The sequence below is a fragment of the Crocodylus siamensis genome, chromosome 4 (genome assembly GCF_052110815.1).
Source record: "Crocodylus siamensis isolate JL-2025a chromosome 4, ASM5211081v1, whole genome shotgun sequence".
In the NCBI taxonomy this organism is placed as follows: Eukaryota; Metazoa; Chordata; order Crocodylia; family Crocodylidae; genus Crocodylus; species Crocodylus siamensis.
Window position 1 is genome coordinate 126,586,117 of NC_143398.1, and position 24,032 is coordinate 126,610,148.

Sequence of the window (24,032 nt, forward strand, 5' to 3'; positions counted from 1 at the left end):
CCGGGACGTCATTCTCCCCTTGCACTCGACCTTGGTGAGGCCGCAGCTGGAGTACTGCGTCCAGTTTTGGGCTCCACAATTCAAAAAGGATGTGGAGAAGCTTGAGAGAGTCCAGAGGAGAGCCACGCGCATGATCAGAGGTCAGGAAAACAGATCTTACGATGACAGGCTGAGAGCCATGGGACTCTTTAGCCTGGAAAAGCGCAGGCTCAGGGGTGATCTGATGGCCACCTATAAGTTTAAAGGGGTGACCACCAGGATCTGGGGGAACATCTGTTCACCAGAGCGCCCCAAGGGATGACGAGGTCGAACGGTCACAAACTCCTGCAAGACCATTTCAGGCTGGACATAAGGAAGAATTTCTTTACTGTCCGAGCCCCCAAGGTCTGGAACAGTCTGCCAGCGGAGGTGGTTCAAGCACCTACATTGAACACCTTCAAGGTAAATTGGATGCTTATCTTGCTGGGATCCTATGACCCCCGCTGACTTCCTGCCCTTTGGGCAGGGGGCTGGACTCGATCTCCCGAGGTCCCTTCCAGCCCTAATGTCTATGAAATCTATGAAATAATACTGGAGTAGACTAAGAATAAGTGATTCCTAAATTTTTATCTTAGGTCCAACATGGAGTTTCTTTGCAGCTTTGGTTAAGTCACTTCACCCCTATGAGCAGAGAGGTGGTTCATAATGTGGATAATTCCTGTCTCAGAGCATTGGGACAATTATTTTTAAATCCTATAAAGAATACTTAAAACTAACTCATTTGTTGATGTTCTTTCCATCAAAAGCATGAATCTCCAAATCTATATCTTATTCAGGCATCTGTCCTTTACAAGACTTTTCTAGATGTTGTTGGTCCTACATGGCCCTCCAAGGAAACTGCTGAGTGCTGCTTCTTCTGAAGTCATGAAATCAAGTTCAAATAATATTATCTGCCCTATAAGTTAAAAGTATGAACATTTTTATTGTGAATCTTTAGATTCTTGTAATGAAATTTACCACGAGTACTGAGTAGACTTCCGTAATAAATACTAAGCGCAAAATAGAGCTTACATACTTGATCTGTGCAAAACTGAAATAGCTAGAATGCTGACACAGTGCAACTGGAAACCAAGACTCTAAAACATGGGAGTATGTCAAACGCAAAAGTACAATTTCTCTCACTGGCTTCATTCTATACCTGTTGGCTGCTTCTTCTGATCTTCAAACAAGTCAGCTGAACTTATAGAGGAGCTTCCAGAAAGTCTCTCTAATCGAGCCCTAGCTTCATACTAGAAAAAATTGCAAAAGAAAGTATTAACCATAGTATACTGACATGCTTTTCAGCTTTGCAACTCATAGTTCCAGGCATAGCTGGCAACAGCTTAAAGCCATCATCTAGTGGCTTAAAAGAGACCACCAGAGCAATCATTGTCTCATAAAAATGCAATGTGAAGCACTATTTTATTGACATTCTAGTCAGTACTATTATGGATTTCTAAATGGCTTTAGCAAAACAGTGGAATGGGTAATTTATAGGGCTAGCTAACTGTGTGGATGCACTAAGCACATTTGCATATTACAAATATGGGGAAATTGCATTTAATATTTCTAAGTAGTATTGTTAGGATAGCACATTTAGCTTTAGTTGCACCTGCTTGGTGCAATACTATTATTTGAACTTTTCTTTTATATTTAGCTATATTTAACTATTGCTTAAAATTTTTTGTATAGCTTCATTATTATGTGAACTTTGTGTCATTTTGTATCTGCACTATCGGCTAATGGACTTGAGCTTGCTTACATAGGGAGCCTATACTAGCTCAAATTGACAACCTGACCACTAACCAGCTGAATCTAAAATGATTAAATATGTTAATGAAAGTTGATAATAGGGAACCAACTGAATAGTGCTTGACCGCAGAGCCCTTGGAATTTCTGGAGTTAGTGGACAGACCAAATAAAGCATCCAGGGCATGCCCAAGTTAAGACACCAGTAAAAAACCAAATTAAGATGTAATGGGTTTCTTGGAAAAAAGGGAATATGCTGACAAGATAAAAATATGAACAGTATCATGATCTCAGGGAAACTAATCGACAGTATCCAGAAACAAAGAGACATCAGAAGAGTAAAGTTAAAGAAAAAGCATAAAAAGAGGGACAACAAGGAAGTTGGGTATATGTCGTCAAACAACAGCTCGACTGAAGAACAGCCCATTACCCACAGACAATCACCCTCTACTTTCAGGAACTTTTCTGTGAAGTGGAGTAACTTCTGGGATTGGGCAAGACCATGGAACTAAGTGGGGTTTTTTTCCCTCTCTCTCTCTCCCCCTGTATAAACTATTAATAGCTTTAGCATGTTAATAAACTTAGATTTTATTAGGTTGAATGGTATGAGGCATATTCTGTGTTCACTCTGGGTTGATTATGCGTTAGCGATTCTTTAGCAGCATGGGTACATAAGTGAGATGTTTGTAAGATGTCTTGAAAATATTTGCTTGCAATGAAGCAGATCACATTCTCAATCCTACTGAAGACTAACTTTCAGATCTAATTCAAAAGGGAAATACAGCAGCTAAAACTTAAGCACTACCATCAACTGAATATTCAGATACAAGTTTATGAACTTACAAAAGACAACCCCACTCCTTGACTTAACTATTTAATACCCAGTATGTATAACTGCAACACCATTTTTTAAAAACCATCACAGAATATTGAGCATATACAGTGTTTATAAGATGGAGAATTATTTGTACTTACATCTGCATGGTCTTGCTTTCCAAAATACATGTCTGATGAAATAGCTTTGACATTGCCAAACTTTTTTTGCGCCTCATCTGTATTTAAAGGCAACTCGTATTCAGGTTTACGACGCGATGCAGGCCTAAAAACGTTTTAAAAATTTTTTGCTCAGGTTTTAAGTTCTATTTGGTACATTATATACATTGTAATTATATGGCAAGTAGTATTTTTATAAAAATAACTAAAGGACATATTCTTATTTAAAGATCAATATAAAAGCTAAAATCAACCCGAATTAAAGTAAGGAAAGTTGTCTCATGTTTTCTTGTAACTGACGAAGTCACAGAACCATACTATTCTGGTGACAATTTTATAGGTAGATGTGCATATATTACTGAACTACAACCTCGCCCAAATATTTGGGCTTGAATTCAAAGACAAAGCCAGGCTAACTATAACATTTACACAGTGAACAGAAATTAGTTTAAGCTTTGCCCAAAATGAATATTTAAAAAGAAACTTTACAAAGTATATCCTGAGAAACAAGTCTGTTTATAGCCGACTTAATTTAGTGATAGTAGAGGAGTTCATAATTCTTTCTTTCACACCCTACTGCCAAATAAACACTGAAATCTCACCAGAATACCACATTAAAAGCATGTCAAAACAAATAAGATAAAGTAAGCTAATGACAATTATGGTTGTTTGAGTTTCTTTGATTCTCTGCATATACATTATGATAAAGTTTTCAATTACACAAATCACATGCTGTTCTTTTCTAATGCCATCCAGTGAAAGAGGAGTATGAAATTAATGTTTAAATAACTTAAAGGGAGAAATAAAAACAAGCTGGGCACAGTACAAGTCATGACTACAAAATTTAAAACATGTTTTCCATTGCAGATATATTCCCATTATAGGCTGTTTTAAAATAAATCTGTTGCTCACAGATATTTTAAACCTTAATATATACTCAGTGAATGAATCATGGGTGCAAGGAAACAGTCAGTGTATGATTTAAGGGATAAGGCAAAATGGCTTCAGAAGAAAACTAGACAAGATGTTAGAACAGAGGCAGGCAATCATTTCAGGAGGAGGGCCACTTACTGAGTGAGTTTTGGCAAGCCACTGAGGGTTGTATGACAGGCAGCCAGGGGCAGATAAATATTAATTTTCTAAATGTTTTAGGGGTCCTGTGGGCCAGATAGAATGGCTTGGCAGGCCGCACGAGCCCTGTGAGCTGCATTTTGCCCACCCCTTTGTTAGAATAACTAAAAAATAATTAAAATACAATGCTTATAATCCAAATGCAATGCTCATCTTGTTTTATGTAATTGTCTTTGGCTTACGGTTTTGGAAAAAAAATAAGCATTTCATCTTGCCTTTTTAGTTCTAAATAAGCACTGCTTAAATAATAAAGTTGCATAAAATCTTGATACATGTGTAAGAATAACCTCACCATTACTAGTAAAAGATGTGGTCAAACCCCACTAGTCTTAGTCACACAAGAAGTCCCTTTAAATCATCAGTACTCTCATAAGTTAGATGACAGTATCTTGGGACCAAAGTCAGAATAAATAGTCTCTGTATACCTGTCTGAATAGCCTGTAATTTTTGAAGTTAGTATTATGTCAGCATCTCTATTACTCTCCTTCTTCCAAAAAGAATCTGAATTATCATCCCACTTAGAAAAAGTGCTGCTCCTCAGCTCTGCAGAATCATAATACCTGGATGAGAAAACAGAAGAGGAGTATTGAACAAAATGCCCCAATTCCAGCTTTATTTAAATTTACTCAAAGCATTTCAGCTATCTAGTGATTAGTAAAACCTGTAAATAAAACAAAAAAAGGACACAAACCCCTAGATTCAACTAAGCAAAGCGTCTATATCAAGGGTTCCCAATTAGTGCTTTGAAACCTAACCTAAATTTTATTAGCATTTCTCCTCATGGAAGAACTCAGCTATAAATATTCTGCAAAATTATTCCTGAAATGTATGACTATCTGTTTTGATGAAAAGAAGGAGTAAGTTACACATTCTGTGGTAAATGGTCGAAATGTAATGCACATGTAGATGCACATGTGCCTCAGGCATGATCCCAGAAAGTATTGTTTTTGAACAGCAGTGGTCATAAAGGCCACCAACAGACACCAAGCCCCCTTGTAATCCAGCTAAAAAGGCATAAAGGGTGAGTTGGCCACACTTCCTTCCTCAGTTCCCTCATAGATCAAAGCCGTGTTGTTAAGGATTTCAAAAACCAGAGACAGGGAGGACAGGTTGTGGAACCTACCACCTTAAAAACCATACACTTTCAAATACTCAATGTTTCTATCAAGGATGCATCCAGAGAAGTTCCCACAATAAATGATTCCCACTTCCTTGCAGAGTGGAAGCATGACGTTTTAGTGGTATCAGTCAGTGACTGAAGTACTATTATCATGACCCTGGTGTCTAATTTGTCTGGCATGTAAAATGCATGTTTAACAAATCACATTGGTAGCCCAGCACAATATTCCAGCCCTAGAGCAGCTCCCTGCCCATCATGCCCTGCCAGAGCTGCTCAGGCCAGTCTCCATGGAGACCCTGGCCCCATGCTGTTATGGTCCTCTGCTGCTCCTGGGGTCTCAGTGGAAACCAACCTAGGCAGGGGCTGCTAGGAAATGGAGCCCACTGCAGATCCAGAAATGACACGTGTAAAGCAAGATACATGTTCAGATAGCAACAATGAACATTTGTCCCATTTTCTAAATGTAACAAAAACATAATGAAAAGTCTCAGGCTATTTGGTGCTTGCACTGACTTTCAATTGTTTCTTGCTTCCATGTGGGGATGGGGGTGAGACATGGCTGGAACCCTTGGGCTGGCAGAAGACATTGGGCAGGAAGGAGAAGCAGGAAGGAAGGTTAGGGGGAACCCCCTTTGCCATCAATACCACTGACTCATGCATGGGGGAAACCCCACAGCTACTCCTATTCCACTCCTGTCCTGCTTCAGCTGGGGAGACAAGTTCCCCAGGGATCCCCCACATGCCGGGAAAGCACACCCTGGAAAGAGGAGCCCGCCTGCTGCCACCACTGTTCCCAGATGTTCTCAGCTTCACATGCAGAGGCTCTGGGATTCACCCTATTCCCAGTTCATGATGAAATGGTGGCAGTGAGTGAGTCCCCCTTTTCTGCTTTATCTTCTAAAACCTGAACCAAAAGACACAAAACCCCACTTACATAATTCAACTGCTAGCGGAGTAATGAATAATTTCAGAGCAGTAAGAGTTCTTTTCGTGAGGCAAATAGGCAAGCATTCAAAAGGTGCATTTTTTTTACGGTATTGTTCACAGTATATTTAGAACCATGTCTGTATTTCTACCACTAGCGAAGACATTACCAAGTAGTACCATTAAAATCTTTGTGTTTTTAAAATTAGACAAAATGCAAGTACCTAGGTACAATTTTTAAGTCTGTTTTTTCCTGCTTCTTTGGCAGTAATCCAGTACCTGCTGTTTATAAAAGCACCATGTGCTCATATCACTCAATCTGTAAACCAGTTTCATAGTAACAAAGACCTTAGAATTTATTCTTTCTTCTCACTCTATTAACAGTAATATTTATCATATTGTTAGATATATGTGCCTCTGACCCAAATCAGACTTCTTTGGGCTGAATCTGACATTTTTCATTTAACTGGTGTTTTAGATGCTACACATTTCAATTTTTAAAAATCATTTAGAAGTTAGTAAAAAAAAGACTTATCAGGTTAAAAGCCTGATATATCTAAAAATAGTTAAGTTCTCCATTTTTCATAATGTGTGTTCATGGTTAGAATACTGACATTGACATCTAGCATTAGATTTTAATTCAATGCCTTTATTTTTAAGTTCATTAGTTAGGTCATATACATTAAGAGTTTTAGTAAGTAGAGACAATTAATCAACACGATGAGTAACATACAGATGCAAGCTGTGACAAGTTAAATTTTTCCATCCACTACATAAGGTTGATTGCCTTTACAAAACAACATATAAAACAGACTTGACATCAGACTCTAACCTGAACAAATGGGAAACACACACATACACACACACGCACCAAAACTCAAACAAATCCCAGCCCCATCTCGCTTCCCTGTCAAAAATATTCTTCACCTATTGAAGCAATAAGAAGGTTTCTTAAGCATCTCAATAACATTTTTAACTGTGTTTAATGTGAACTATTTAAAAAGTTTCAGTTATAAAATGAATTCCCTCTAAACAAAAATAGCTGTAGAATTCTGCACAACTGGCTACCTTCTAGACAGTATAGTACTATTATATTCCCTTCAAAAAAAAAGAAACAAATATATTACCTTGAACTAGAGGAAGAGAAGTATGAATCATCCCCTTCATCGACGTATTTTTTCTTTGTTTTTGCAACTGTGGGTGTTTCTTGCTCTATTGTTTGCATGTCTGAGACAACAGAATGAGAAACGCCACTGCACAAAAAAAAGGAACTCGTAAAGCAGACACTAGCTACAAATCAAGCAAAGTACAATCTCTGATTTTATGATCTCAGGTGACATTCAAAATGTACAAATAATTGAGGCTTTTGAACAAATGGAATCTTTGACATCTGTATTTTATAGAATTTTTACCTCTGCCAAGCAGATTTCAGAACTGACCATCTCAGTTGATTCTAAAGCATGCCAACATGGTCTCTCATAGAGCTCAGTTAAAATGTTTCAGCTGGGTTTCCTACAAACAGCTAACTATGGTCAAAATTTAGTGCAGAGGCACTACGCAACTGCAGTTCACTGGCTGTTTTAGTTAAACTGAAACATGCTGCACATTAGGTAGAATTTATTATACCCCACAGATCAATAAATGCACCATCTTTGCTACAACAATGGTGTATGCTATTAGAAAGCTTCTCTAACACACTTAACCGACCACACATTTTGATTTCCTTCCTGATCAGCAGGGATCCTGGCTTTCTCCGATAAAATAATAAATAAATCACAAATTCTCTGCAGAAAAAATAAAGTAATAAAATCACAAATTCTCTGATGAACCCCCCAAAATCCGTTGTTAAAATTAAAAGCCCCATGCAACCACCCCCCTCCAGCCCTACTCATACCTCTTGCCCCACACCCACAGCCCCCGCCCCCCAGCCCTGCTGCAGGGGCCCCCAGCTGCCATGGCTATGGGACCAGGGACCCAAGTCTGCAATTTCCTGCCCCCAACAGCAGACAGCTGCAGCAAAAGCAGCATGGAGCCAGCTCCCGCATTGCTGCTGCCTGCTTCAGTGGGGCTGGGGCCAGCTCCTGGCTCCCCTCGCAGCCCTGCCCATGCCCCGAGTCATGACCCACAACCCCCCAGCCCCACCAGAGGGGCCCCACTTACCTCACAGGCTCCAGGAGCAAAGTGAAGCTGAGCTGAGCTGAGCTCTGGCTGACTGAGCCCCTCAGGTACCACCCTTCCTCTTCCCCCTCCCACTTCCCCTCTGGGGAGGCCTGTGTGTTTCCCGCCCTGTTTGCAAACAGTTCTTGCATGCTGGAGCTCAACCAGCCTGCAGAGCTCTTTGCAAAAGCAGGGAATCCACAGGTTCCTCTGATAAAAAGGGGAAACCCATGGTTTTCTCTGTTTTTCCGTGGGAAATGGAAAACCCGAATCCCTGCTGATCAGAGATAATGCTACACTAACATATGCATGAAATTATAAAGCCTTTTAAACAGAGAATTTATATGACTTGACTTACCTTCTGTTGCTGCCAAATCCCATGCCAAGTCTTTCTATCTCAGATTTCTTTTTACCAGTCAGATTTAATTTTTCATCTTTCCTTTGAATTTCAAGATCCTTGTAGGTCAATCGTAAAGATGATACTCTAAAATAAAACACGTAACAAATATATAACAAATGTAAATCATTAGCCCTTAATCCAAGTATAATTGGCAAAAAAGCAAAAATACATGTAACATCTAAAAGACTGTATTAAAGCCAAGCTAAAAGATACAAGAATTGGCCGTGACATTTTGTCAGTTATTTTACATACTCAAACTTTTTCTGGGAAGAAAAGAAAGAAGAGGACTAATCCAGCAGCCAGCAGGGCCCAGCTTTATTTAATACCTCCCTCTTTAGCCCTAGACCAAACGCACTACTACTTTTCTAAGAATATTAGCACACAAAGTTTTAAGCATTCAAATTCGCAGACCTGATCACACAGTCAGCAAAGAATTTAACACAATCTTAAAATTTAACATAATACATACAGCTATGTATAAAGCTGCATTTTCCAATCAGCTGCATGTGACTGATCACTTTTATATTGATGCATTCTTGGAAAGAAATTTTTCCCCTTTCAGTTGAACTGATAAAGTCAAGAGCTTTTAGCCTTTGCTTCAGCAGTGTGGACATAGTGTAGGTTTAGAGGAGTAATAACAGGAATTTCAATATTAGCATGTACTAGAGGAATGTTTTGTCTGTCACTATTTGTAGCCAATGTCAATCTCTGATAAAAGTTAAAAGAAAAAAAAGAGGTAAAATAGACCTAGGATATAGCTGGCAGATATAGCTTGTGCCATAAATAAAAGGCTAGATCTGAAGTCTCTGCAGACTAAGGTCCCCCCCTAAGGTTTCTCTACCTACTTCATTACAAGTGAGGAAAATGAGAATTCAAAAGCTGTTCGTATAAGCACAAAAAGGTCTACTATGGATTATAAACATACCTCAGGAACCTTCATAGTTGGTAGGGTCAGAAGGGACCTGAGCAGATCACCAAATCCAACCCCCTGCCATAAGCAGGAAAGAATGCTGGAGTCAAACGACCCCAGCTAGGTGATTATCTAGCCTCCTTCTGAAGACGCCCAGGGTAGAAGCGAGCACCACTTCCCTCAGAAGTTGGTTCCAAATCCTAGCCACCCTGAGTGTGAAGTAGTGCCTCCTGATATCTAGCCTGAATCTACTCTCAGTCAACTTATGACCATTATTCCTTGTTACTCCCAGTAGTGCTTGGGGGAACAGGGATTCTCCCATAGCCCGCTGGTCTCCCCTGGCCAGTTTGTAGACAGCCACTAGATCCCTTCTCAGCCTTCTCTTGTGGAGGCTGAACAAGTTCAGGTCCCATAGCCTCCCCTTGTAGGGCCTGCCTTGCTGCCCCCTGATCACATGAGTGGCCCTCCCCTGGACCCTCTCAGTCCTGGCCACATCCCTCCTGAAGTGCAGCGCCCAGAACTGGTCACAGTACTCCAACTGTGGCCTGACCAGCGTCGCATGGAGGGGGAGGATCACCTCCTTGAACCTGCTCGTGATGCATCTACAGATGCATGCCAAGGTACGGTTAGCCTTCCTGACCACGTCCTCACATTGGTGGCCCATGCTCATCATGGAATCAATAATGACTCCAAGATCCTTTTCTGCTTCTGTGCTAATGAGAAGAGTTCCCCAGCCTGTAGGTATGCTGCTCATTCTTCAGGTGCAATTGCTTGCACTTGTCAGAATTGAAACCCATCCTGTTCTCATCTGCCCACCCCTGTAACCTGTCCAGATCTAGTTACAGCCTGTCCCTCTCCTCTGGCATGCCCACTTCTCCCTACATCTTGGGTGTCATCCACGAATTTGAACAAGGTACTTTTCACCCCCTCATCCAAGTCGCTGGTGAAGATGTTGAACAGGGCGGGTCAAGGACTGAGCCCTGGGGAACCCCACTGCCCACATCCCTCCAGGTTGAAAATGACCCATCCACCACCACTCTCTGGGTGCAGCCCTCCAGCCAATTTGCAACCCATCTGACTGTAGGCACTGACCTTAAATCAAATCAAATAGGAGACAGGGTAGATGGCTAGTGTCCCTCTCTGTTGTTAAATTAGTGTAGTTGCTTTCTTTCTGTTGCTTAAATCTATCCCTCCAATTGTCTTTCACTGATCATGCCTGGCCTTGTTAATAAAGAATCTTGGCTTTAGATAGACCAGGGGCGGGCAAAATGCATCCTGCCAGGCCATTCTATGAAGCCTGCAGGGCCCCTAAAATTTAGAAAATTTATTTATTTGCCCCTGGCTGCCTGTCATGTGGCCCTCAATGGCTTGCCAAAACTCAGTAAGCGGCCATCCGCCTGAAATAATTGCCCACCCCTGAGAAAGACCCACTAGAAACAGTTTTCAGTCAGCAATATTTTGTTGGAAGTGAGATTCAAAGCAAAGCCCTGATTTTTTTTAAAGGCATTCTAATGTACGTGATCACATTTATTACAGCCTTTTAATTAACAAAAATTAAGTGAATTAAAACCATTTTAATCCTTCAGGTTTCAAAAACCCCTTGATCTATTTTGGACCCAAGATGACTTGATATCTTCACATTCATCTATTGGTCTTTCTTTTGCAGGTAAGTGTATTCCAACACGAATAGGAACTGGTACATAGTCGGGGGTGGGGGGGTAGTTTGTTTTTTTTTTAAAGAACCATCTCGTTGGCATTTTTAACAGCTTTCTTCAAAGAGCTGATTCCTATACTTGATTTGTTCTCCAACTCTCATTTCTACATGAAAGCAGTCAAGCTACCTTGATTGTTTTTATTTTATTCATCTATTAATAACGTATCAAACTAGCAAGTGCTATTATAAAGTTACAAGCCACCTGCCTGTCAAAAATGATGGGGGATGTGGGGAGGCAGCTGGGAACAACAGCCTGCGTTCAGCCCCGCTCCCCATCCCCACCTTCAGGGCCAGGCCTGCTCCCCACCTCCTCGCCTGCCACTTCAGAGCTGAGCCCAAGTTGCCCCCTCCATGTCTGCTGGCCCCACCCACCCTGTCCGCTCCATTGGCACATAGGGCCAGGGGAATGTGGCCAGCAGCGCTGGCCTTGCCCACCCACCCTCTCTGTTTTCACAGCCTGCAGGAAGCAGGGGGTACAGGGCCAGCCCCCCCTCCATCCACTCTGTCACCGCCGCCTGCAGAGTCGTCGGCCCATCCCCAGCAGTGCTGGCCTTGCCACCGGGGGCGGGGGGAATGGGGCCAGCACTGTTAGCTCCATCACCTGCCAGGGTGGGTGGGGACAGAGGCCAGGGACCAGGCAAACTCTGCCCCCACCCTCGCCACTTTCAGGCTCCGGCTGCTACCCCCATCCCCACCCAGGGAGCCGGCAGGGACAGAGCCCAGTGTCTGGCCCTGCAGATCCACTCCCCTCATCCAGCCCTGCTCCCCCCCCCCCCCCCCCCAATTCAGGCCTAACCCTGTTCCCTCACCCCCAGTTCAGGTTCGGGGCCACTCCTCCTGACCCCTCCTTGCCACGGCAGCCCCGACCCCATTCCACCCCCTCCTCCACAGAGCAGGGGGGTGCTCCCCCTCTCTGCCACTCTGCCATGGGGACAGCCCCCCCAACCTCCCCACTGCTGCTGTGGGGCCAGTGCCAGGTACACCCCCTCTAACCCCCCCACCATCATTGGAGGGACCCAGCATACCCCGTCATACCCTCCATTTTGGGGCCAGGCTGGGCCCGGCATGCCCCCTTCACCCTCTCTGCCCCCAATACCATCTCCATGGAACAACCATTCCATCTGCCCCATTGCCGTTGTCTCCAGGAAACAGGGCAGGGGTCCCCTATGTCCCCACCATCATAGCAGTACTTCGCCGCACTGTCACCTCCTGTCCAAATGCTATATTCACATTCTGATTGGTTGTTTCCATCAGCCAACAGCGTGCAAATAAATTGTGACAGACAGACAGACAGACAGACAGACAGACTACAGCTTTTATAATATTAGTATTACCGCTAGCTAAGAAAGTCATCAAAATCTGTTCCAAACCATGATATTTAGAAGGCCGCATGGGTGACTGGTGCCTCGAGTCAGTGATCGGGGGGTGGGAGAGTTTCCCCGGTGGCCAATCCCACTCACCAAAAAGCGGCCATGCCACTTCCAGAAGTCCCGCAGCCACTTCCGGAAGCAGCATGTACCCCCTACATGTTGCCACTGGAAGGCTGTATCAGCATGGGGAAAAAATAATTCCAGACCAACTTACCATAAAAAACAAAAACCTTACCATTGGAAGAAATTAAAATTTTATACGATAGTTAGAAGTTGTGCATGCACACTGAATATTTTGATATAAACTGACACCAGCCAGATTCGCACAGAAGTCTTTTTTTTCCCAAGTGTCTACTTTAACTCCTCAATAAGCCATACTGCCTTGATTGTGCAGCTAAATTATCTATTGCAGTTGAACTAGGCAAAATAGCAACATTTATTGAAAGTATCAAAATGATGAACTGCGCAGCATCTTGCTGTAGACATGTAGGCACATTGCAGATCTTGTGCACAGATGTTCTCAAAAAGTCACTGTATATTCTAAATATATATTAAATAGAACACTACTAAATAATATACAACTAAATACTGTACTAAATACTGTGCTGTTTTAGTGCATCAGTATAAGCATGTGTATAATCTAAATTGGCAACTATATAAATCACAAAGACCAAACCTTTCCCATTTTTGTCTTCACATGATTTAGTAAACTCCCACACAGAGAGCAAATATTTAAAACAGGAAGAAATGGAAATGTTAAATTACATTTAAATCATAATGGCTTTCATACAAACCAGCCAAATTACCAAATTAAGATTTAAGACAAACTCTGGAGTATATATTTTCCTCAAAATTTTATGGAACTTGTACATTCAAATAGTGAGATATTTATTTTCCCACATCAAAGTGAGAATATGAAACCTTAAATATCTGACTTCATTATATTATCTAATGGGCACATTAGCTAAGACTAAGATTTCAACCCTACTCTAAATTTCATGTGGGTATGGTCAATGTAGAACATTTTAGAACTGTATATAGAAATGCATGTGCCAGAAATATTAGTATGCAAAATACCAAATTTGAAAAACTTGGGAGAGGGGTGTCTGAATTAGAATAGAAGTCTTTAAGCCACCATGTAGTCCTTTAAGTTTACAGTTCATTGAGTAGTAGCCTAAAACGGAAAACAGGGTGCATAAACAAACAGCAGCCAATGGAAATTAGTTATGATATTTATACAAAATGGATATGTATATACAGTAACAGAACTAAAATATATATTAAAAGTAAATGTAATTGAAGGGTGCTTTTCTTGGAAATTACAATTTTGAAGCCATGCATGGTTTCATAGGCTAAAGAAAAAAAAAAAAAAACTTTCACTACTTAAACATGCATTTGGACTCTTTCAATTATAAATAAGACACACTTACTGTTACACCTCTTTGAAAGCATTAATGAAATCAAGAAAATAAGAACAGTATGCATCTTCAAAGAGAGCATATCTTTTTGGGAAAGTCTATTAACAACCTTATCAATTCCCCCTATTTCCCGCAGGCTCTGTTAAGGAACAATTGCAATGGATCATACCAAACTCAGTCTGAAAAATGCTATTGTTCTTTAGTTCTCAGAACACCAACCACCCAGCATTTTAAGAGCTGTGTTAAAGAGCATAATTGCCAGTTTAATTGCCAACATTAAAACTTTCAGATTCACAGCTAGCTAAAACAAATAGTTTTGTGGATGTTTTTTTTAAGAGGTCCACCTATTGCCAGGGACTCAGAAAGAGACTAAAATCACTGAAAGCTTGTACACAGTATAAAATTAGGTTCTAAACTTAGAAAATAACATTTTTTCCCCCTCAAAAGTTCATGCGAGTTGAAGACAACACTTCAATTCCAGCTATTTCATAAAGTCCTAGTGAATAAATTAAGTGCATTTTCCAATTTAAAAAAAAATTAAAACCAACATATACCTTGCAGTCAAACACTTATAAAAAATACAGTTACTTTTCTAAATGTTACATGTCCTGCCACCTAGAGGTTAAACATCAGTATTTTTTTAAAGACAGAAGTGACCTGCTTATAATCAAAGAGAAGCTTACATAGACCCAATGTTGCAATGTTCATACATACCCAAAACATTTGTAAAAAAAAAAAAGACTAGGGTCCTCTCGAGTGAGGTCATTTGCATATTTTTTCATGGTGACAAACACTTGGGCATATGGCTTCACCCTATCCTCTCAATTACCTAGGCTCTATGGAAGTAAAGATACAGCAGTTTGGTGGATCTGTGCAGGTAACCATCTAAAAAATTTCTATTCACATTTAGGTAACTTGTTTTCCTTCCTTCTCTATTTCCAAAGCCACAGCTTTCTGCTACATAATAATAATAATAGTATATCTGAAGAAGACTTAACACTCCAAAGTTAGGGGAATTTATGCCTTCCGGATATCTCCTGGAAGAATAATACAGCCAAACGTAGCATGCTGAGCATGTTCCCCACTTGTGTTGAGGACAACTGTTTTACAAAATTGAGGATACAGCAAGGGGATCATCTGTTTTGGATCTTTTCCTGACCAGTAGGGAAGAACTGGTTAAGCATGTGAAGCTGACAGGTAACATGGAAGGAAACAATAGGGATATGACCATTCATAATTCTGGGATGAGGAAAGCATGAGGTTGGCAGAATTAAGAAACTGGATTTCAGCAAGGCAGATTTCAATTAACTCAGGGAAATAATAGGCAAGGTGCCATGGGAGGATGGACTGAAGGATAAAGGAGCCATGGAGGTCTGGCAGTTTCTGAAGTGGAAGCTCAATAAGAAGCTATTCTGGCAAGATGGAAGCACAAGAATGGCAAGAGGCCCATGTGGCTGTACAAAATGCATTTAGGATGCCTCAAAATAAAATACAAACATACATGTGCGCAGGCAAGTCACTAAGGAAGCATAACAAAAACAGCAAGAACTTGCATGGCAACATCATTGAGGCAAAGATAAAAAGTGAGCTCTACCAACTGAGTGAAGTTATGGACAACAATAAAAGATGCCATAAGTACACGTGTCAGAAAAGAAAGACCAAGGAAGTTGCTAAATAGCCAGGATGACCTCTTAACAAAAGATGCAAAGAAAGTGGAGCTGCTCAACCGGCATTTTGAGAACTTCTGATCAGTCTGAATGAATTCAAGTCACAAGGCCCTGATGAACTTCACTCCAGGTTACTGAATGAACTGGCAGAAGAGAGAGTCCATGGCAATTATATATACCAAATTATGGGAAACAGGCAAGTTACCAGGGATTGGAAAAGGACTAAAAAATGGCAAAAAGGAGGACCTAAGAAATCTAGTGGCCTGTTACAAACTAGTAAGGGGGGGACCAGCAGGCATTGGGGGAGTCCCCGTTCCCCCGAGCACTACCAGGAGTGACTAGAAATAATGGTCACAAGCTGGCAGGGGGTAGATTCAGACTAGACCTCAGGAGGCGCTACTTCACTGGCAGGGTGGCTAGGATTTGGAACCAACTTCCAAGAGAAGTAGTGCTGGCTCCTACCCTGGGGGTCTTTAAGAGGAAGCTAGAGGACTTTTTCCTGCCAAGGCAGGGGTCGGACTTGATGATCTGCTCAAGTCCCTTCCAACCCCACAAACTATGAAACTATGAATTACAAACTTCTTAGCCTGACTTCAGTGCTTAGAAAGTTATCAGAGCAAATTATAAGCATGTCTACTTGTAAAGCTTTTGAGGAAGAAAGGCAAGCAGCCAGCACAAACTTGCTAGGAACCAGTCATGCCAAATGATCTGGGTGAGCTGGGTGGATGGAGAGAATGGAATATATATGGACATAATGTATCTGGACTTCAGTAAGGCTTCTGAAAGTCCTCCATGGTAGTCTCATGAACAAACTGGAAAGACATGAGCTAGACCAGGAGCAGGCAATTATTTTGGGCAGAGGGCCACTTACTGAGTTTTGACAAGCCATCATGGGCCGCATGACAGGCAGCCCAGGGCAGATAAGTATTAATTTTCTAAATTTTTTAAGAGCCCCATGGGCCGGATAGAATGGCCTGGCGGGCTGCATCTGGCCCCCGGGCCGCATTTTGCCCACCCCTGAGCTAGACAAAACTATTACAAGGTGGCTTAATAGTCATGAGCTAGGGCCAAAGGATCCATGTTAGAATGGAAGGAAGTTTTGCATCCTCAGCATGGGTGTCTGGTGCTTCTTGAGTCAGGGCGGGCACGTGAATGGCAAGAGACCTATGTAGCTGTACAAAATGACACCAGTCAGTGACCAGGGAGCAGGCCAGCTGATCTCACTCACCGTAAAAGCGGCTGCGGTGCAGCGGCTTTTGCTGGCGGCCCCACTCCCCAGCCAGTGCTCACAGCAGGGGCAATGATGCTCCTGCCTGCCCCTCTGCCTGCCGCCTAAACAGGCAGTGCAGCCTGACAAGGTGGGCGCCGGCGCTCTCAGGGGGTGCACTTGCACCCCCGTGCATCCCCTAGTCCTCAGTCCTATGATGTTCAATGGGTTTATTAATGATTTGGATGTTCAAATAGATAGCTTCCCGAGCAAATTTATGGGTGACATGAAATTGGGAAGAACTGCAAAGCCACTGGAGGATAAAAGTACAACAAGTCAGAAGGATCTTGATAAATTTTATCCTACAGTCAAACTGCCACCAACTCGGGGGGGGGAGGAGGAGGAGAGGAGGTGTTTGTGCCCTCTTCCAAAGTGGGGTGCTTGGACCTCTTCCTTGCTTCTCTCAAATGTATTTTAACAAACTACTTCCTGTTCTTTACAACAGCAGGACACTGACAATGCCCTCATCCTCCTTTTATTTACCACTTCTTGATATTTTCCCATGCATTGTGCCTTGTTAGCTATGGAAGAGGATTGCTCGTGTAGTGGTTTTCAACCGTTTTTGATTTGCAGTCCCCTAAAACATTTTGAATGGAGATACGGACCTCTTTTGAACTCTAAGTGCGAGTATTCACATACTTTTGATTGACCATAGTCATTTTTCACAGATCCCTTAGACAGTCTGCAGACCAGAAATTGAAAACCACTGGGCTAGACAGACACTTGTTTGGTTTAGAGAGGAACCTTCCTGCCCTCAGCAAGGGCAGGATGACCTCCTGAGGTCCCTTCCAGTCTTATTTTTCTGTGTGTCTATACAAAAGATACCCACATTCTTCAAAATCCAGTGTCAAATCTTGAAAAGACAGCTAGAGATTAAAGCTACCTAGTTAACAATAGTACTCCTATAAGTATCTTTGCTATTATACACTATGAAGGAGATGTTTCTGGGACAAGTTACAAATGTTTCCCTCAAAACCAGTAGAACATGCCTTAAAGCAGAGGTGGGCAAAATACATTCTATCCAGCCTGCAGAGCCCCTAAAAAAATTTAGAAAATGAGTATTTATCTGCCCCTGGCTCCTGTCAAAGATGACAGAAGCCAGGGTAGTAGGACCTAGGGGAAGCCACAGCAGGTTCCTGCAACAGCAGGGCCCATCTGGCCCAGCCCCACCCCTGCCAGCTGGAAGCCCCTGCCTAGCAGGGGCTCCTGGCCTGGGACTGTGGGGATGTTTATGGCTGTGCCAGTGCAAGAAATTCAGATAAGAAGGTGGAGAGGAGGGAGGCAGGGGAGGACCGGAGGGAAATCACCCTGCAGTACAGGTGGGGACAAGTGCGCAGCCCTGCATGCCCCAGGCTCACCCACCTGCACTGAGCAGTGGCGGGAGGAATGTGCTAAGCACAGGTGAAAATTGTGCCCCCCACCCCCCCGTGCTCCCTGCTGCAGCCATCCAAGCTCACACAGGGCTGTCCTACCTCTCCGCTGTGTCACTGCTGCCCCAGCGGTGGCAACAGAGAACAGGCACAGGCAGCCCTGTGTGGGCTCCAAGCAGCTGCTGCACAGGGCAGAGGAGCAGCTGCTTTTGCCTTGCGCGGAGCACCATCCCCACTGCCGCTGCTAGCCTGGGCCCCACATGGCCACTGCTGCCACTCTGGGCAGCACAGAGGCAGCAGTGAAGCAGCTGCACCGCAGCCTATCATGGCACGAGCTCCTGGCAGGCAGCAGCAGCAAACACTGCCTGGTGGCAGCGAGCAGGGGGGCCGCTTTCCTCTGCACCAAGCAGCAGTGTGTGCCCAGCTGCTGCTGCTCAGACCCAGAGCCAATGTGGGGCCCAAGCTATCAGCAGCAGCAGGGGCGGTGCTCAGTGCGGGGGAAAAAGTGGCCAGTCCCCCGCCCCATGCTGCAGTCGCTTAGAACCCACACGTGGCTTCCTGGGCCTGCTTTCCATTGTCACCGCTGGGGCAGCAGTGACATGGTGGAGAGGCAGGACTACCACATCTGGACTCTGGCCGGCTGCAGCAGGGAGCACTGGCGGAGGGAGGGGGGGGGGGGTGCTGCTTTTCCCTCATGCTGAGGATCATCCCTGCCACCACTGCTCAGTGCAGATGGGCGAGTGCAGGGCATGAGGGGTTGGGGCTGTGCACTTGTTCCCACCTGTACTGTGGGGCTGGGGCAGGGGCACTGGGAGTGAGCAGGTGCACGGGAGCCAGCGGCAGCCAGGAGGGAGCGCGGGGCCTGTGTCAATGCCTTGGGGCCAGCACTGGCGGGGTCGAGCAGGGCAGCAGGAGCTCTATGGAGCCAGGTCAGCTCCCCACTCTCCCTGCTGGTACAGCCCAGCCTGGCGCCACAGATCCCTGCCAGCCCACACTCCTACTGCCCTGGTCTGAGCCCCTCTGGTGCCCGCCCCAGGACATTGGTGCAAGCCCCATTCTCTCACATGCCTCTCATTTCCACTCCCCAAACCCCTCTACTTCCCTGCCCGCCTGCCACTCTGCACTACATGGCTCCCATAACCATGTTCATACCCACACACATACATCCCCACAAACCCCCATATGCAATCACTTCTGCATAATACAGCACAAACACAGACAAATCAGGACAAAAATATATTTTTAATTAAATTAAAATATATTATGGGTGTTTCATTTTTAGTATGCATTTGTTTCCCCCCTCCTAAGACGGCAAACTCTTGTCCTCAAAGAAGTACTTTCAGGGACAAGGGGAGAGACTTCCGGTGGCAAAGGTCAGAGGTTAGGGGCAGGACTTCTGGTCCCAAGATGGTAACCAGGGGGCAGGGCACCTGTCAAGGGGCAGGGCTACCCATGCAGCCCTCAGCTTGCCAGAACTTGGTAAACTGCCCTCAGCCTGAAATAATTGCCCTCCCCTGGCTTAAAGCCATTGGGAACAGGTTTTGAAACAAAGTGTTAAACAGCTGTATCTCATAAGCAATGGACAATCACTGCAGGTAACAATCAACCTAGGGAACTGTGAAATGGGCTTTGAGGAGGATGTGCCTTTTACAATGGGAAAAGAAGGATTTAACTTTGCAACAGTATAAATGTATGCTAGCCAACTTTTAACTAGACTAATTTGGACTAACATTGCCACAAAACTAAAAATGAAAGAAAGATATATAGCCAACAAATCACAAGGAAACTACTGGAAAGAACCGAGTGACTCAAAGGAGCCAGATCTCCACAAAAAACTTGGGTATGATTGTCCATTACTTTAAAAGCCATGCATGAGGCTCAACAGAAAAATAATCTTTTAGAGGGATCTGAGAGAGGATGATGGGTATCTCTCACACAGTCCAGCACAGATCCAGGTAGGCAATAGTCAAACTATTCCTTGATCTTATAACCAAGTAACAACTTACATTTCATTCTATTCACCGTGTTAGTTCAAACTATTTGTATCAAACAGTTCTTGGTATTCAAAATACTGATACCTAAAACATAACAAGATATTTGGCTAACAAGACTGTATTACCTATACACAAATTCATACTTACAGTGGTTCTTCCTTCTCATTTCTCTTACTGATAGGCAGACCCTCCTGTTCTTTCAATTTATCTACAGCTTGCGCTTGCTTTTCAAACTCATTAAAACTCTGGCTGCTCATTTTCTGTGCTCCCAAACCAGCTTTTTTGGCACCAAGCTTTATTAAAAAGGGAAGAGAGAAACAGAGAGGCCTTAAGGATAACCATACTACAGTAAAAGCTGTTATCCGGAATCCCCTGGGAATGGGGGACGCCACTTAATCAAATATGCTGGTTAATCAAATATGCACCGTCTGGCGCACTCCCTGGCGTCAGTGTGCCAGGGGACAGAGAGGGGAGTCCCACACAGGCTACTTTGCCCCAGGCCACGGTCCGCAAGGAAGAAGTGAAGAAGAACTTGGCTCGAGGCGGCGAAACCAGAATTTATGCATATTACTGGCATGTGTCTACGCAAGCACACCTTTCACATGCATTAAAAATGGTGAAATCAGGCTTATTGTGCCAGAATTTGATACCTGCAGGTAATAATTAGGTAGCCCACATTAACTTTAGTGCTGTGTCTACACATGCGTTAGTGCTGGGTCTGCCCAGCCACTAGTGGCACATGGCAGGGATGCAGGGACTTGGCACTAAAGTTAGTGCGCTAACTTTAGTGCCAAGTCTCTACATATGTAGATACCTGCCAAAAATTGCTTAATGTGCGTTAAATTTAGTTGCACTTTAAATGCATGTGTACACATGCCTACAGTGCATCAAACCTTGTCACATTCAGATAAATGATGTACTGGATGTCACAAAAAGCAAATAGGTGCAATTGGGTTGATTTGTTACTGCAATTGCACTGACTGCAATTTTCAGTTTCTCACCTGTTTAATTTCTTAGCATTCATTTTTGTATTAAAATGGATACAATCAATTTAAAATCCCCAAATAAAAGACTGTATTTTTAAATACAAAAACACTATCCTGAAGGTACATCCTAAACTCTGATCCTGCAATTCACTACATGCACCCCTCTATGTACAGACCTATTCCTGTCATTAAGAGCCCACCTGAATATAGTTATTTGTATGAACTGCCACTTAGGATGTTTCTAAACTTTAGTGCTGGAAGAAACAAGCAGAGGTTCCAGTCCCTGCTCTCAGGCCTGCTTTTCTGCTTTATCCAAAGAGTATTTAAGGTAAAGTACATGAAGCAGTCTTGGAAAACCAAAACCCCAGACACTTTGTAAGCTTAACCTCCAAAACTATAGCCCCAAGCTCCCCCTTAAGCTCACTCTTTATGGGCCAATTTATCTTGAATTCTTTGCCGTGCAGCTTCAACAGGAGGGAGTGGAAGTGCTCCAATGCAGAGTAACTCTTTCTTCCAGATGACTGGCCTACATACTAAGTTTAGGAGCTCATAAGAAGCAGTTGTACAAGTCACCGTAGTCAGGTGTGCCCTCAATGACAGGAATCGGTCTGTACTATCACCCATGACCTGCTTGTTATGGCATTCTCTTGGGAAGTGGAAGATGTGGGTTTGAACACCATCAGGAAGAGAATGCATATTGAAAGAAGGGTGTTGAAACCAGGTCTCCAACTTTTTGGGTGAAACCTGTAACCTCTAGGCTGTTATATAGTGGGCATCACCATTCTTTTCTCTTCCTCTAGCCATATGTTAGAAAGAACTGAGCCCTGCTCCATCTTTAGAAGAATGAAGGTAGGTGCTTGCTGTCAAAAAGAAAACTCAGGGCTCAGGATTACAAATAAGCAAAGTCAGTACAATTGGACCAAATTATTTTGAATATATTTCAGTCATAATACTATTTATAAAAGTTTGATATTCTGTCATAAGTCACATCTCCCAACTGGTTTGAGAAAGACAATTATTACTGGTGCAAAACTACCAACCCACAACATACCAAATATTTTTTACTTGGATAAATACAGTTCTAAATTACCATCTAAATGCTTTCTAAATACTATAACACACACCCAGAATATGCATTAATGATGCACTTACCCCTTTTTTAACTTGATTTGGCTTCTTTTTTATAATGGAGGTGCTGCCCTCTGCAAAGATTAACATACATTACTTTAGCATATATTTTTATTAATTCCAAGACTTTCAGAAGTATATTTCCATAATTTAAATCTCAAGTTAAACTGAGACAAACTATAAGTATGTCACAATGTATTCTGCTGCCTTAGAAATATTTCTGTTTCCACATGAAGACATCTAGAACCCTGAAGTACTACTATTTTTTAATGTTCGAGACATCTTGTAAAGACTAAAAACAATTTAAGGCTCTGTTTTCAAATCTGAATGCCTACAAGTAAGCTCATAAACAAGAAGAACACCACATTTGTGAAACACAGGATTCAAAGTTCCACCTAGTCCAACACCCTCTCTCTAACTCTCACCATAATTACAGTTTATATTTAATATACTTAAAATACATTACCTAATATTTCAAAAGTAGTCTGAACCAACAAACAACAGACATCAATTGAAGTGGCTTTGTTCAGTGCCCGTGAATATCTAGCTGTTTTTCTTTGATTAACTAAACATAACTTTGAGATATATGTACTTAAGTTTTAAATTTGCAGGTCATTAGTGTGCTGAAATAAACTGAGGCACAGAAAGGAATGGGAACTATAAATCACTCTGTATAAATCCTATAACGTTTTTCAAATTGTAGATATTTTAGAAAAACCTTAACAGAACCAAAATGAAGAATTTGTACCATTTCAATAATGACTTATATAGTAAAAGACAGATTGTCTTGCACAACAGTAACTTTCAAATGTTTCCTGTTATAACAATGTACAGCTTCAGTGCATATTTGCCTATATTGCAAAAGCAGTTCTAGCTCTGAATGTTAGATGCAGCCATATATAACAAAAAATTGTAAAAGAATGGTCTCACAATGCACAAGAAAACAATAAAAGTACTAGCTGTATGTCTGTGGCACTTGTTCACTTCAGGAAAGATGCATCATAAAGGAAACAATGCTTCCTTAATTAATGACCACAAAACTTCCAAATATGAAAAAAATGTCATGCGTCAAATTTCAGCATAATTTAGCTGCTGTACAATAACTTTCACTTAACCTTTTGAGGACATTACACATTTCCTATATAATTTTTCTTTCTATGTTTTATTGTCCACAGACATATCTACAGCTCCAAATTAAGTTTCTCGGATTTTTCATAAAAAATATTTTCACCTAGGTTTTTTTTATATGTAAAAATCTGCAAGAGGTTTTACACATCTCATACATTAAGACATTCAGATGTACTTACTGGAGATGACTCATACTCTAGCCTAATTTCCACCTCAAACACAAACTGTAAAACATAGCTCAAATCATTCCCCACAGTGGGGAACAACCATCATTCTGTTGAGCAACCCCATTCATTCATGGAATGAATCACAGGGGCTGCTGCTGCAAACTTGAGCAATCCACAAAAGGCTAGTCCACCCATGCAGAATCTTGTGTTCCTCCACTTTCTCCTCTGCCTATGCAGCCTGGATGATGTAGGTGAAACAGTAGACTACTGAACTGCTACTTTCCTTTTGTATTTGGCAAAGTAAAGAGACGTGTGTGGACAGTCCTTTCTATGAGCAAGTCTAGAGGGAGTGATTTGAACTACATTACAACGGCAATAAATGTTTTCAAGGAGAAACTGTCAGTAACGATCTTTTGCATGA

General features: G+C 42.5%; 1 protein-coding gene across 2 annotated transcripts in view; it reads right to left on the reverse strand.

The window, feature by feature from the left end:
* ARFGAP3 (ARF GTPase activating protein 3) overlaps window positions 1-24,032 on the reverse strand; it is a 62,032-nt gene that overhangs the window by 11,734 nt on the left and 26,266 nt on the right. For both annotated transcript variants that reach the window (XM_090043720.1, XM_090043721.1), the window contains 7 exons: window positions 22,341-22,390; window positions 20,350-20,495; window positions 8,451-8,576; window positions 7,063-7,188; window positions 4,317-4,451; window positions 2,743-2,866; window positions 1,178-1,268 (listed from right to left, as the gene is read on the reverse strand). In XM_090043720.1, the coding sequence (XP_089899846.1) occupies window positions 1,178-1,268; window positions 2,743-2,866; window positions 4,317-4,451; window positions 7,063-7,188; window positions 8,451-8,576; window positions 20,350-20,495; window positions 22,341-22,390 (798 nt within the window). The remainder of the gene's footprint in view (window positions 1-1,177; window positions 1,269-2,742; window positions 2,867-4,316; window positions 4,452-7,062; window positions 7,189-8,450; window positions 8,577-20,349; window positions 20,496-22,340; window positions 22,391-24,032) is intronic.